At 56.5% G+C, this 14,432-nt stretch overlaps 5 protein-coding genes across 5 annotated transcripts; 2 read left to right on the forward strand and 3 right to left on the reverse strand.

Moving 5' to 3' along the window:
* Positions 1-567: 567 nt before the first annotated feature.
* On the reverse strand, positions 568-3,031 carry F5Z01DRAFT_633099 (uncharacterized protein; the record flags this gene model as incomplete). Its single annotated transcript, XM_046261916.1, has 5 exons — positions 568-1,186; positions 1,245-1,775; positions 1,826-1,983; positions 2,038-2,823; positions 2,894-3,031. 5 exons carry the CDS (start codon positions 3,029-3,031, stop codon positions 568-570), a joined length of 2,232 nt encoding a protein of 743 aa, XP_046122024.1.
* An 895-nt stretch (positions 3,032-3,926) lies between these two features.
* Positions 3,927-5,036, reverse strand: F5Z01DRAFT_633100 (Orotidine 5'-phosphate decarboxylase; the record flags this gene model as incomplete). The annotated part of the gene is made up of 1 exon (XM_046261917.1): positions 3,927-5,036. One exon carries the CDS (start codon positions 5,034-5,036, stop codon positions 3,927-3,929), a length of 1,110 nt encoding a protein of 369 aa, XP_046122025.1.
* A 3,485-nt stretch (positions 5,037-8,521) lies between these two features.
* Positions 8,522-9,518, forward strand: F5Z01DRAFT_670752 (CDP-alcohol phosphatidyltransferase-domain-containing protein; the record flags this gene model as incomplete). Its single annotated transcript, XM_046264605.1, has 2 exons — positions 8,522-8,699; positions 8,752-9,518. 2 exons carry the CDS (start codon positions 8,522-8,524, stop codon positions 9,516-9,518), a joined length of 945 nt encoding a protein of 314 aa, XP_046122026.1.
* Positions 9,519-9,950: 432 nt separating this feature from the next.
* On the reverse strand, positions 9,951-12,015 carry F5Z01DRAFT_317597 (uncharacterized protein). The gene is made up of 2 exons (XM_046259007.1): positions 10,733-12,015; positions 9,951-10,681 (listed from the first exon to the last, which is right to left on the reverse strand). Exons 1-2 carry the CDS (start codon positions 11,568-11,570, stop codon positions 10,095-10,097), a joined length of 1,425 nt encoding a protein of 474 aa, XP_046122027.1. The 5' UTR covers positions 11,571-12,015; the 3' UTR covers positions 9,951-10,094.
* Positions 12,016-12,668: 653 nt separating this feature from the next.
* Positions 12,669-14,423, forward strand: F5Z01DRAFT_679359 (phosphatase 2C-like domain-containing protein; the record flags this gene model as incomplete). The annotated part of the gene is made up of 1 exon (XM_046265516.1): positions 12,669-14,423. The coding sequence occupies one exon, from the start codon at positions 12,669-12,671 to the stop codon at positions 14,421-14,423; it is 1,755 nt and encodes a 584-aa protein (XP_046122028.1).
* Positions 14,424-14,432: the final 9 nt, after the last annotated feature.

The raw sequence follows: 14,432 nt of genomic DNA on the forward strand, positions 1-14,432 counted from the left end.
AGTGTATGGACACGTTTCGTCTATGTGTCTGGAGACACTCGTCGCCTGCTTAGCAATAGCATACCGGGCGGCGGGAACGACTGCTCAATTAGTAACGCAAAGGACAGGCCAAGATATCTCGTGGGGCTCACCGTGGTGTGTATCAACGTATTCGTACTATCTCGTTCCCAGTCGTCAAAAACCTCTCTGGGATTTGTTGATGGCTGTGTGATGTGGCCAGCATGAAAACCGGGGCCGGTCCAGCCTAGACTAGTTCCGCCAACTCTCAAGGGTCTCGAGATGAAGTAATCCTTAAAGTTAAACAAAAATAAGTATCACCAATATGTGTGGACTTAGGTTATCCCCGAAAACGCCACGCCAATGGCGGGTGGATAGCAGGTCGGGCTGGTTATCAAATCACCCCGGCTGAATGCACCCGAAGAAGCGCAGACGCGGAGGCGGCCCTCTAAAAGTTGTTATTAATCGTTGGATTCTGAGAAAATGGATCCATGCCATCGACAAGAGGTGTACGCACCAGCTGAAGCTTTGGATGCTTGCTTATCAACAGCAATATCTCCAGTACATCCATCAGGTACACTCGGCCTGTTGCTGCCCGTAGGGATACTGGTTCAGCAACGTCCACACAGTGTCCTCGCCAAATCCACCCCCAAAGTGCCACGGGTTAGGATGTGGATTGTCCATAATCGTCATAGAGTCAAACGGACCGGTGGTGACGGAGAGGTCGTTGAACAGCAGGTCGTACGTCGGATACATGGGCGCCATGGCGGCGAGGTTGTCAGGCGTGGTCCAGTGCGCGGCGCACTCCACGGGCGCCACGTCGTCTGCCCCGTCCGTCGAGGGCGCGCTGTGGGCGAATGCCAACGGTGTCTGCTCGTTGACGGATTTCGGGTGGAATGGATTCGATTCGAGCACGGACGCGGGCGTCGTGGGCAATGCGTCCGCCTGCTGTTGGCTGCTTGGCAAGGGCATGTTCAGAGCCTTGGTCAGCTTGGCGAGGATGGCCTTGAGAACGCCTTGAGCGGACCGCGCAAGGGGATTGCGTTCCTGCATGGCGGAGAAGCGCTCGAGTGTCCATTGGAACTGTTGCAGTGCGTTCTGCCGCAGCGCCTCGTGTTCCTGCGGGAAGACCATGAAGATTGTCGATAATAGTACAATGGCGTCAAAGCTACCGAAGAACAGGTGGTAACTAACGTGGGTTTGATTAGTAGCCATAGCCACAGGCACGATGAACCGAGAGAACTCACTTCCGCCAGTGGTCGGGTGGCAGCCCATGAAACATGCATCTGCCCATCTCCAGAATCTGGAGGCTCGCCTTTAATGCCTCGTGTCTGCTCTTCTTGCGGTGAAAGATATACGGCCGGTGTAGGACCATGAGGTTGAATGCGTACAGCCCGGCAAAGTGATACCGCAAGTGCTGCACCCACGCCGTCTCCGGCTCGTGATCCCACCGCGTGTCCGGGTTGACAACGCGAAGGATGGCCGGCTTCCGCTCCTCAGTAGCCACCATGCGCTCGTGGATCGCGTCGACCTTGGAGTAGTCCTTGGGGCGAGGCCCGTCTTGTTCTAGATCTGCGACATCGAAGAGATGGTGCTGCAGCTCGCGAAGCCACAGCACACTGATGATCGCCGTCGGCGGATCGTTCCATTCGTCTCTGGGCACGACAGACTGCCGCGAACGATGGACTGGAGCTTTCGTGTCGACGGGAGGGGTTGGTAGCCCGTGAGCTCGGTTGATGGTCCCAGGCCGACCTAGGAACGTGGACATGGCAATGTCCCTGTCATCATCAATCAGCCCAAACCTTGTTCACGGCGTCTGTCCACTTACCAGTTGATCAGGATGAGGTACATCTTCCTCCTCCTCTCAATGAGCCATTGATTCTCCAGCGCTGCCTCCGCGCTCCCGTCTCTCGGTTTCGGATCAAGACTGTCCCTGTGCATGCCCAACTCCTGGGCGTCTTTGATCGCAACGGAAATCAGATGCCACTGTTGCCACGGTCAGCCTCGGTTGCACCAGAAAGCACTCGCGTTGATACTCACCGACTCAGTCACGTTGGCCGTGTATTTCAGAAAACCCGCCCTCAAAAACTCGGCCAGAATCGTCGTGAGCGCCAGCCCTGTCTTGCCAAAGAGGCTCACAATCGCCATGCCATTCTCGCTATAGTCCATGGCGAGGTCCTCAAAGGTCATCCCGGCGGCGTACTTGAGCCCCTCCATCTCCTCGTCGCCCTCTGGCACGACGAGCAGGGCCGTGGCCACCATTTGGAAGAGAACGGCCGGAAACACCCGCAAGTCCGGTGTCAGACCGTGTGGACCAGAGGTCGAGAGCAGTTTGAAGGGCAAGGACTGCCACTCCTGGAGCTGGGCATGGAAGACGTCTGGGTCCACGGCATAGTACTGGTAGTTGAACGTGGACAGAAAGATGGTGACCAGCCGGTCCAGGTACCTCTTGGCCGGTAGCTGCCGGATCAGGCCCTTGAACTTTTCGCTGGTCAAGGCTTCCGTGTCGCGCCCTCCCGGGCGACTGGGGACCTGGAAGCGCCCTGCTGGCAACGAGGCTGGGTCGTGCGCTTCCATGTGGCGGAGGAAGCCCATGGTGGAAGTCCCGGCGTGCGCGTACCCCAGCTGGGCCGCGACCGAGGAGAGGGTCGCGCCGCCGCCGCCGTCATGGTACGCTGGCAGGGCCGGCGGCGACGTCGACTGGGACAGGGACGAGGTGGACTCGTTGGTCCCGAGCGACGGGAGTGATTTGGCGGGCGCATCGTAGATACACCCAGACGCCTTGTTCCTCGACGTGCAGTTGGCACAAGGCTGGTTGCGGTCACACTGGGTGAGCAGTCAGCAGCTGTTTGTTCCCCGTCAATCGACGTCTTCATGGCCTCGAGGGTCCCAAAACCTTTTGCTTCCTGCGGTGGCATTCCGTGCAGGACACAACGAGCCGCCGCCTCTTGCGCGCCGGTCGTCTCTCCGGGGCAGCAGTAGCAGCAGCAGCGTGCGCAGGGTCTGAGGTGGGTGGTGGTGGTGGAGGTGTCATTGCGGCGCGCGTCGCAGCAATACGGCGCGTTTCTGCCCACCCACGCTGGAAAGGCAAAGGCGTCTGTCTGTCTGTCTGTCTGTCTGTCTGTCTGTCTGTCTGTCCGTCAAGGACCAGTCCAGTCGCTCGCGGATTCAACGGCGACAGTTGCGTGCGTGTTGCACCTCGGAAGCCTTCATTGCTTGGGCCGGGCAATTAATGAATGGGGTTTTGAGAATTGAAAGGTGAACTCGGACAGTTTCACTCGGAGCTCCAGAGGCTCCAATTCCATGGCACTCGGCCGGAGAGGAGAGGCAGGGATTTGATGGATGGATCGCTCCATGTCGCGCCTTGCCTCGGGTTTTACGGCGGACGTAACGACTGGACGTTGGAGACGAGGAATCGGATAGGCTAACTGTGCCTTGTAGTGTCGTCAGAGACTATTATTATTCAGTCTGGTGGATATATATAGTGACTACTCCTCTAGTCAGTAGGTAATATGGTCATTTACCCAGAATACTACACCCACTCTCGTATCCTGTCGTCTTCCATACACGACACAATGTCGAATACGTACCCCCAATATCCCCAGTAAGCTTACCGCGCGTGCCACTCGCTAATATTAGATACACCTGGCCCAGCCTTGGTTTCCGAAATAGTCACGTTTGACGCATGAGTAAGTAGGTGCGAAGCACTGACATAGATACGTAGGATCTGGTGGGACAATTGCCTAGACACGCGCCGAATCCCAAACCCCGACATGGCCGCGCAATGCAAAAAGAAAGAAGAAAAAAAGAGGCCGCTGCGATTACAGACGATCCCAGATATCCCAACACCAACAGAATGTCAATGTCCGTCCCACCATGTGCCCTCCGAGTCTCTTTCCGTCGAATGCCCACACGCTCCCCGAAATCGCTCAGCGCACGCGCTCCGTGTACGCCTTCCACGCGGCCGAACGGTACCGCTCAGCCTCGTGCTCCGGATCGCCCGCCTTGAGGATGCCCCGACCCACGATCACGATATCCGCCCCGGCAATGCCGATAATCTTCTGCGGCGTGTTGTACTGTTGCCCTTTGCCGTCGCCCTTGACCTCGGCCATGTCGTCGTCCTCCGGCGGCAGCTGGCACCCGGGCGTCATGTGTATAAAGTCATCCTCCTCCTCGCTGTTGAGGGATTCCTGCGAGATGAATCCCATGACGAACTCCTTGTGCTCCCTCGCCGCCTCGACGCAGGCCTTGGTGTACTCGGCGTTCATAAAGTTGCCCTGGCTCGACATCTGGGCCAGGATGAGCAGGCCCCTCTCCAGAGGTGGCTCCTCCACGCCGGCGAACAGCTGCTCGCCCTCCTCCGCGATCCCCCGACCAAAGCGCGGCGAGTGCGCCGGCTCGTATTGCTGCGTCACCGTGGTGACAGATACGATGCTGCCCTTGCGGCCCTCGCTGGCCTTGTCGTTGCTGCCACCCTCAATGTCCTTGGCATTCGGGTTTGGTGAAAGACCACTGGCGCCCTCGTCGTCCGTATCCTCGTCTCGCAGTGGTGTGCCCACCGTGACCGATGTCCTCACCTCATACGGGTACCGCTCAAGCCACCTCGCTGCGGCGTTGGCCAGTGATGTGACTGAAGCCTTTCCAGGCACCATGTTCACATTGACAATGTGAGCCCAGTCAATGATGCGCGCAGAACCGCTGGTGTACTGCAGCTCAACCGTGTTGCCAATATCGCCAAACTTGCGATCCTCAAAGATCAGGAAGCCGTGCTTGCGCGCGAGGGCGGCCAGTCGCGCCCCAGTGCCATGCTCAGGATGAAAGTCCCACCCGGACACCATGTCGTAGTGCGTCTTCAGTACCACAATGCTAGGCCCGACTTTGTCGGCGATCCAGAGAAGCTCGCGTGCTGTCGCGACATCGGCGCTGAGACAGAGATTCGACGCTTTGAGATCCATGAGCTTGTAGAGGTAGAGGCTGAGCGGGTGCTTCACGGTCTCTGCCCGCTTCGCATATGTTTTTTTGAGTGAGGCATGCGCCATGGTGTTTGTTGTGTGCGGGGGGGCAGCCCAAGGTACCTGAGGTAGATACTTAAGCAAGTAGACAGAGCCTGTTCCTCTAATTAAGGTGTAGGTTCCTCTAAAGGAGGTAGGTTCAATGTGTGGAGCAGCTCAGTAATGTGCGGTTTGCGACCCTGTTGAAGACGAAGAAGCCAAGAAATTGTCGAGGTTCTTGTCTTAGAGGCGGTGACGGCTTGGTGGTGATCGGGATTTTTTTCTTATTTTTTTCCCCAGGGTCCGAGACTAGACGTCCTTCCGTGTTGCTTGGAGGCAATGATGGCGCTCGCTGGGATGGCTCTCACTGCTGGGCAAAGTTGCGATTTATGAGTATCAAGTCGGAGAGCAGCGAGGTATGTAAGTAGAAAGATGAGCAGAGGACCGACCGTTCAGTCGCGATTCCAAGGAGAATGTAATCGATGAGACGACTGGACGACGGTTGGAGCCTCCAGTCCCAAGGGGCGGCGCCCCCAATTTTGACGGCGCTGATCCGGGACCCAGCAACAAGGCCTGCAGGCCGGCCAGCTTGGGCCTTGCCAGGGCGTCGGGGACAATGACTGGAGTCCAGGCACTGAACTGGAGCCGACCGGACCAACGAGGGGCGATGCTGACCCTGGTTGAGCCGCAGTGGCTTTGAGGATGATCCAGCAAACGGGGGCCCTGTCGATGATTGAGCCTAGCGGTGGTCCGTGGAGGGAAAACCACCTGATGGACCGATGGTGGCGGGGTTCTGGACTCCAGTCCAGTCCCGTCCTGGTTCGAGAGACTGGAGCTGAGAGGTGAGAAGACCAGGCAGCGAGACAGCTGACGTTCGCTAGGGCCGTCGGGAGAGGCTGAAGGCTTACGACTAGTGAGTTGGAGTTTCAAGCAACGACGACATGGATGCTGAAGAATTCGTTGTTGTCAGGGGGCAGCAGCAGCACGCAAGAAATGAAGCGGAAGGATCGATACAGACAGCATTCATGTGGGGTACTGTCGTCAACTCCCAGGCCCGCCCTCAACTGGCCGACAGCGCTGTCGGCCGCCACTCCATCCTCCTACGCGATGACCTACTAGCACTGCGTCTAGTCCCGCGATAGTTCGATTCCATGGCGCGTCGCTTATTTCACTCCAGACGATGACATTGTGCCCTGACTGCCGTCAAGACATTCAAGGTACGACGACAGAAAGCTCAGGCTTCCGCCGTTCTGCCACCCCACTCCAATTGACCGCCTTTCCATCGCGGTCTGATGTGGCGGCTGGCACCTGAATAGGATTTTGACTGCATCTATAGCCGCATCTCAGGTCTTGACGCGTATCGGCAACACACAGATTATTCGACCTTTGGGGCGCGCAACACATACCCAAGCGGCGACTCACTCCGGTCGCTTTGTTGTTTGCTTACATCTGAACTCGATTCCAGTCACTTCTTTGTGAGTACGTACGCGTAGTGTTCCCCTTCCTCCATGGCAAGCACCCACCCCCAAGAGAGGTCAAATGCAGGGTTCAACAATTGTTGCATTTAGCCATCCATCACAGCGTGCATTAGTCCGGCGGCAGTTGGGCACCCAAGAGGCTAAGTAGGTAAGTGAAAGGCCGTGATCTGCGAACCAGAGTGTCCCTTTTCCTTTTTCTTTCATCTGTTGCGAGCCTGCAGCGACTGTGCCGCAACCATCAGTAGTGATGGGAAAGCCCATGTATACCAAGTAGTCTGGGAGAAGTAGTCACAGTGGGCATCCTATGATTGCATCTTCAACCATGGACTCGGGACAGAGCTCTATCCAGGCTCCAAATGTGACCCGAGTGTCATCCGAGTGTCACCCGATCAGCAGCATTCGCATTCGCAGCATTCGCAGCATTCGCATTCGCAGCATCGCAACTTCAGTGTCTCTCGCAAGGGGATGGCCATGATGTTCTCCCAATTCTCAACTGCGCGCATTATTTCAGAGTGCTCCCACTTTGTTATGCACCTCCCAGGCTCTATTAAAGTGAGGTTGGTCACAAACAATCAAGCCAACACGAAGGTCATCAACAGCTTTACAACTGAGCATTCATTACCGTCGTTCTGTCAATCTCGATCATTCCGAGGGGCCACCACAACAAGCCCCGTTTGCTGCAGCAAATCTGTGAGTAATCTTTACGTTTCTGCGCCTGAACGCAGATGAGGTCCCGTCGATTGATCGGCATTAGGATGCTCTGTGCTGCTGCTTTGCGACGATCAAGGAGACTCTAGGGTTGTTGAATGCGGTTCTGTGCGAACGAAGATCAATGCAGATCCATCGCATCAGTTGACAGTCCCGCAGCCGCCTCCAAACGAGCGCTCTATCGCCCGACGAGCACTGGAGGTCATCCACACAAGCTTGTACCACGCAGATTATGACTTTTGGATTTTGAACGGATACAGTTCACTCCCCGTCTCGCAAGACATTTGAGATCAACATAGACTGGGGATTTATCCACAGCCGCAAAGAATCCCTAGGAGTTCCGGAGCAGTCGCCGTGATAGACTGATTGATAGTCACTTTCCCCTGTCAAGTTCGCAGCCTCCGCGTCAGTGACGTGGAATATGAGGCTGAGCGACTGGTTAGATGAAAAAAAGCACCAGTAGGGAGACATGGTGTAAGGTCGTTTCGCGGTAGATATTCTTGCAAATTCTGGGTTCACTCTAGTTAATTACTATTCGGACTGATCGAGAGGACCCGAGACCGAGGAACTGCTCAGTAAAAGAATCATCCTAGTCGACGCAGCAGGGCATCATCATGCAGCCTGAGGGCGCATAAGTGGACCGCCAATGTCAAGCTTAGCAGCCGGAAAGAACACTGTCGGAGTTTCGACTTGTATACTAGCTCGTTAGTTGCCGGTGGATTATTTATTTCCACACAACATTTCCCACGACATTCCTGGCTTTCAATTTGTTTTCTTCCCCCTGAGCTAGGCGATCCGAGTGTGCCGGTCACCAGACTAAAGGGGTAAATAGTGGAGTGGCAGGTCCCTGAATTTCAGGGGGGCCAAGGCCTAAAAGTAAAGACTGAGCACGGCTACCGTACTCGCGAAGCGCGGCCACTACGTAAGTAGGCTGATCGCGAAGGGCCCGCTTTAACGCCCATCAAAGTCCGCTCAGGGCTCCAGGAAATGGCTTCCAACGCCAAATCTTACCTCCAGTCAGCTCTGATTCCCGCCAAAGATAAAAAGTTGTCGAAACAGACTCGAGTTCCCTTTCCCCTCTGTTCGTCTTGCCTAATAATACCTACTACTCACTTCTCGACTTCCCTTCATATATCCGTTCTTCTTGGGCTCTGCCTGTAATCCACATTCCCTTCCATTCTGGACCATAGTAATATTTTGGCTTGCGTCACCGCGAGATCCGACCGTCGTCGCCCTTATCGTCACACTCCTAATCCGACACGCCCGCCTCGACCCGTCAGGCGTCAGCAAGCTTCGCACCTTCGTAGCTGCACCCACCAACTGCGAGGCTCCCACGATATACCCACGATGGCCCGCCAGACTAGACGAAACGCAAAGGCGCGCGAAGCTGCCTCGTCCTCCGACGACGACGCGACATCCCAGACCGTCATGAACGGCAAGGGCAACGGCTCAGCGCATCACGCGTCGGAAGCCCCGGACTCGATGGAGAAGGAGAATATCTTCCTCTTCTGGCCCAACCTGATTGGTATGCCGCCTCTCCCTCACGTGCCGAACGCGCAGACTAACTCACTCGACAGGCTACGCCCGCATAGTCCTCGCCTTTGCGTCGCTCTACTACATGCCCCTGCACCCGCGCACGTGCTCCTTCTTGTACAGCGTCTCCTGCCTTCTCGATGCCCTCGACGGCTTTGCCGCGCGCTACTTCGAGCAGTCCACGCGCTTCGGCGCCGTCCTCGACATGGTGACCGACCGCTGCACCACCTCCTGCCTCCTCGTCTTCCTGTCCTCGGCATTCCCGCGCTGGGCCATTGTCTTCCAGGGCCTGATCGCGCTCGACTTCTCCTCGCACTACATGCACATGTACGCCACGCTCGTCGTGGGCGGCGTCGACTCGAGCCACAAGAACATTGACAAGAGCCAGAGCTGGCTGCTGAATCTGTACTACACCAACAAGGGTGTGCTGTTCACCTTTTGCGCGCTCAACGAGCTGTTCTTCATTGCGCTGTACCTCCTGTCCTTCTCCTCGCCCTGGGTCTCGCCCCACTTGATCAAGAGTGTCGAGGAGACGAGTGGCGCGCACATTGATCCCGGCTCCCAGCTCAACAGCTCCATCTTGAGCCAGTTCTTCCCCGATCCGTTCAGCGCAGCGGCCCTCGAGATGGCGCGCGCCAACAAGATGGATTCTTTCGTGCCGTGGGTTCTGGTGGTGATCAGCTTCCCCATCATGTTCCTCAAGCAAGTCATCAATGGCATCCAGCTGGTCAAGGCTAGCCGGTGGCTGGCTGACGTGGACGTCAAGAACCGCAAGGCCAAGGGCTTGCCCAGGGCCAAGAAGACGGCGTAAGCAAGCAAATTCAGCCTGTGGACTTGTCTATGGGCAGTACGGTCCACGCCCCGTCACTGAGAATTCCGACTCAGCCCGACACGTGGATCAGCTCACCTCCGGTAGCCGCGACCTTGGCTACCTTTGTATAGCATATAACGGCGTTAAGGGGTTTTGGATTTGCTAGAGGGCGCGGTGTACGACGAAGAACGGCCGCAGCAACGCATCTTTCGAGGAAGGGCTGGCATAGCAGGCCTCGGGAAAGGCACAGCAAAAAGGTTTCGCGGGAACCTGGACATGGAGGGATCATGGGGACCGGGCGCGTCGCCCACAATCTGTTCAGAGTGACAGAATTTCTTTCCAATCGTTACTACTTTTTTAATTACCAGACACCGAGGGTGATTCACAATCGCTGGACTACAAAGAGCTTGGGGGTCCGGATTCAAGTTACATTTTGCAATGGCTAAGATCTTCTATTCTATCTCTCTAATTCTTGCACGCCAAAATGCGTTGTCAGTCCGAAATAACAGGATGCTCCCGAAACGCCAGCTGTGTCTCCAATTCCGTGTCGTTTCGTCGTTGCCTCATAGCAAAATATCAAAGTTCTGGTGTCCAGTCCCAGGACTCTGAGGTGAAGAGCTTCTTTGCCATCTTATCTGCAAACATGGCACCCTCGAGTCGGAGGCGTTTATCGTTGGCCAATGCTCTCGTAAACTTAAAGGTGGACTCGCCCTCGCCTTCGCCGGCCGTCTGCGTGACCACCCAGCTCACATCGCTTCTCCTGCCCCTCCACTCCTTGAATGGTATGCTCACGACGCTTGCGCCGACCATGGCACGGATGTACTCGAAGACAGGCTCTGCGCGGATGCGCGGTCCGCAATTCACATGGTGCCTGTCGACCTGGTACGCAGGGAATTGGCGTAGCGTGGCGAGCAGGTCATCAATGTCGGCCATGGAAGTGTCAGGCACGGCATCCAAGGAATCAGGGGAGAAGTCAACAAGGGAGAGTAGATTCTTGGAGACGAGAAACCGCAGCAGCTGGCCAAGCTGAAACGAGTCGCACGCTGGCGACGAGTCATAGCCTAGCTTGCATTGACGGTCTTTTGAGGAATACAGCTTGAGAAAGTGGCGTTGCACAGAGGCAATGGTGTTTAGGATGCATTCGCGACGGTACTGCAGCTCATCTAGATCAGTTAGTCAGGGGCCAGGGACGTATGTACGGGCGAGGCGCTCACGCTCAAGGCCATCCGGCAGTGTCCACCAAGCCGCCATGGAGTCTACTGCCTCGTCATGGAATGCGCTCCAATGACTGGAGCCTCTCATGATGAGTTCACGAGTCGCATTGTGCAGGCGCATGGGCTGGCCAAGCAACCAAGCCACCAGGATCTTCTGGCGTATCAGTTGCTCGGCTTCGGTGGCTCGTCCGTTTTCATCCCTCATGGGCTTGCCCGCAGTCAGGGGCCACTTGAACTTGTACTCTCCATTCAAGGCTCGGGACAGTGTAGGTGTACAGTCAAAACGATCTGCCGTGATGGCCAGAGTGGTGACATAGGGCATGGTGAGTTTTGTGGTCTTGATAGGCTTGGAATGTATCATCAACAATAAGTCCTCAAAGACATGCTCTCGACCTGCCGCTTTGGATGCCTCATCATCGTCTGCGATCTTGATCCAAGGTAGGTCGACGGCGTCTACTTTCTTAGGGTCCGCGCCTCTAGCTTTCAAAGCATCGTGCGCGTATTCGATGGTCTTCGCTTCTTGGAACTGGGGGTTGTATAGGAGGTTGGTGAAGTACTTTGAGTTTCTCTTCAGCGTTTCAAGAGTCACTCGATACGCCGCCTCGACCTTGGTCTTTAGCTCTGGTAGGGGGAGGGCGGAGCTGCCAGCTCTACGGGCAGCGGCCAGCGCTATCTTCCTGCTCTTGCGCAGCGTGTCGATGGACGTCTCAAAGACCACATCGAGGACAATATCACCCTCGGGGTCGATGTTTATAACCTGATTGCTGTGCGGCGGGTTGGTCGTCGTGGACTTGTGAGCGTCTGCTGCGTCTCCTTCGGGTGGTGGAGAGTCGCCCATACTTTTGCGGTGGTTGAGAAAGACATTGATAGAGTGAAGAAGCTTCAAGATTGTCGGTCCATGGATAGGTCAGAGGTCTGGCCTCATTCATTTCATGGTGTTAAGCCGGTCCACAGAGGAGGGGACTGGAGGAGAGAAATTTTGTCCAGTTCATCAGTGTGCAGTAATGAAGGGTCCAGTCTACTGTAGTCGATAAGCTGGACGAGGGTCACCCGGGGTGGGAAGGTGGAGGCCATGGACGTCACTTGTGCCGCCACAGCGGGTGGCCTCTGCAAGACAGCAGCTAACGTTAGAACGTCACCTGCTAGCGCTGTGGGAGAGTACTCTAGCTAACCTGGACCACCGAGAGCCCTTCCTCCAGTCTGTGTCCTCTGGAGTTTGGACCCTTCCGAGTCGACGCTAACAGTGGATTCCACCAGGGTCGAAGCCAGCGTCGACCAATAGCCAGAGCTGATGCTTTCTCAGGGTGCCAGCGGATCCATGCATACGTCACGGTCGCTCTCAAGCGGATATCATTGTCCAGCCTTTGTCGTAGATGAGTTTGTTCACTAAAGGACTCTCTATGTTTGATGAGATCTTTTGAAATAAACACCCGTAGTTTGCAACGCCTGCCTCACCTACACCCATTCGACCTCTTGAACAAGCATCTGCCGTCGCTACCGCGCGTCGCGACGTTGCATTTGCTCCAAGACTCCAGTCGCCTGCCCGAAAACCCACCTCCACCTCCACCTCCATGTCCACATCTTGGCGACGACGATCCCCAACCAACACCTCCTTCCCGCGCCACGCTTAATGTCTTGGGACCGAAGTCTCACCATCCCAAGCTACGGAGGACCACGCAGCAGGCTGTGATGTTCTTGCAATAGCTCACTGCGTCCGACTGAGACCGCAATGGCCTCTTTGGCGCCGCCAATTCACCGGGCCGCCAGAGCTCTGGCGCGCCATTCTGCACGGCCACTTCACGCCTCTCCAACATCATCAACAGGTCGTGCGAGGTCACGGCCGCCCCTCAGAAGATATGCATCGACGGCCCCAGGCTTCATATGGGTAGACGCGCAGTATCGCTACGCGGCACCGGCTTCTGGTGCCACGAGACCGATGTCAACCCACGCCGAACACCCTCGATCATGCCCAAATCCGCGACGGCATGCTCATAGAAGCGTGCCAGCAGCACGGCGATCGAAGCCCACATCGCACTCTACACGGGGGTTCCATACATACTTCGTCACTCATCTGCCTTCATCTTCCCTACACCCCGACTCTGGCAGGACTGGGCCAGGACACGGTCTACCGCGCGACGCCTCCACGCCCCATACGCAGGAGCCTGGCTCGTCGCCAGCTCTCGCTCCCCTCAATATGCCGAACCGAGATTTGACCGTCGTCCGTATACCTCTCAGGCGGGCAAAGCATCACTTCGGGTCAGCGACCGCGCGCGGCAGCAGACCGTACAACGAGGATACCGACCAAGCAGGCACCATCGACATCCCCGCGTTCGCGAAACGAGCGCCGCAAAGTGTAATAAGACAAAGGCCGGGAGAGGCTAAGCCAGCTGAAAGTGCCTCAGGCGACCCTCAGATATTCTACTTTGGAGTCTTTGACGGGCATGGAGGGACTCAGTGCTCGCACTTTCTCCGAGACAAGTTGCACACTTACATCGAGCAGGCTTCGAGCGACTTTGGATTGCAGAGCACCCTGCGAAGGAAATCTACTTCGAACAACGAGAAGCCCACCAATCCACTGTCCAAGAAAGAGGCCTTTGAGGCCTTGGTCATGAAAGGACCGGACGATGTAAAAGCCGACATGAAAGTGCCCCAACGCAACGAGAATGGTGCTGTTCAGCCCCCCGATCGCACAGAACCGCTCAAAAGCGATGATGTAGCTTCCGCTACTGTCAATGATTCACAAAAGGCCCTGAGGCTCGAGCGCGAGTTGCTCGACGACTACAAAAGCACAGTCGGGGGCTACTTTCGACGATTCATCCCGGACTACTTCGACTTATCCGAAGACAGTGGGCGCTCGCCATCAATATCCATTGAGTCCGTCCTCATGTACGCGTTTCTACGGGCAGATCTTGATTTCGTCGACGCCCAGGCTCGGAAGCCCGACCCAGACGACCCTCACATCAGCGATAGCCCTCTCAACAAAGACGAGATCCTGGGTCTCCCCCACTCGGCTCCATCTGGCCATGAGTCCGGGGGTCATACACGGTTCCAGGGAGGGTCAACGGCCTCTGTCGCTCTGATTTCCACGCCCACACCGGCACCTTTTTGGCACCCAAGCGCACACTCGACCATGCTTGTTGCGCATGTGGGAGATTCCCGCATTCTGCTTTGCGATACAGCCACTGGCTTGGCCCAGCCTCTGACGTCGGATCACCACCCTGGCTCTCCCAGTGAGAGTCGGCGTCTACGGCGTTACGCGCCGGCCGGTTCGATGGTTTCTGGCGATAGTTTCGGAGAGGAGCGGATCGCAGGCTTGGCAAATAGCCGCGCTTTTGGTGATATGCGTAGTAAGCGCATTGGAGTATCCGCCGAGCCAGAGATGACGCGCGTTGACATGGGTCCGGCGCAGTATTCGTTTCTTGTACTCATGAGCGATGGTGTTTCCGGTACCCTGAGCGACCAGGAGGTCGTCGATGTTGTCAAGGACGCCAAGACCCCCGTCGAGGGAGCGAGGAAAGTCGTTGACTACGCGACCGAAGTCTCGCATGATGGAGACAATGCCACTTGCCAAGTCATCCGCTTGGGGGGCTGGGAGCGGCGCTCAGAGGGCGGGCTGGGCAGCATGGGCACAAAGGAGATTCGGGACATTCGCAGAGCTGAAGCCCTTGACCCTAGAGGCCGAAAGCGATAAGCATGACTA

This window comes from Emericellopsis atlantica (genome assembly GCF_019669845.1).
Source record: "Emericellopsis atlantica unplaced genomic scaffold F5Z01scaffold_3, whole genome shotgun sequence".
In the NCBI taxonomy this organism is placed as follows: domain Eukaryota; kingdom Fungi; phylum Ascomycota; class Sordariomycetes; order Hypocreales; family Bionectriaceae; genus Emericellopsis; species Emericellopsis atlantica.

Coding starts and splice junctions, on each gene's coding strand:
- F5Z01DRAFT_317597 (XM_046259007.1), bottom strand. CDS start 11,570: ATGGGCGACTCTCCACCACCCGAAGGAGACGCAGCAGACGCTCACAAG. Junction 10,682..10,732: donor ACTGCCGGATGGCCTTGAGC/GTGAGCGCCTCG, acceptor TAACTGATCTAG/ATGAGCTGCAGTACCGTCGC.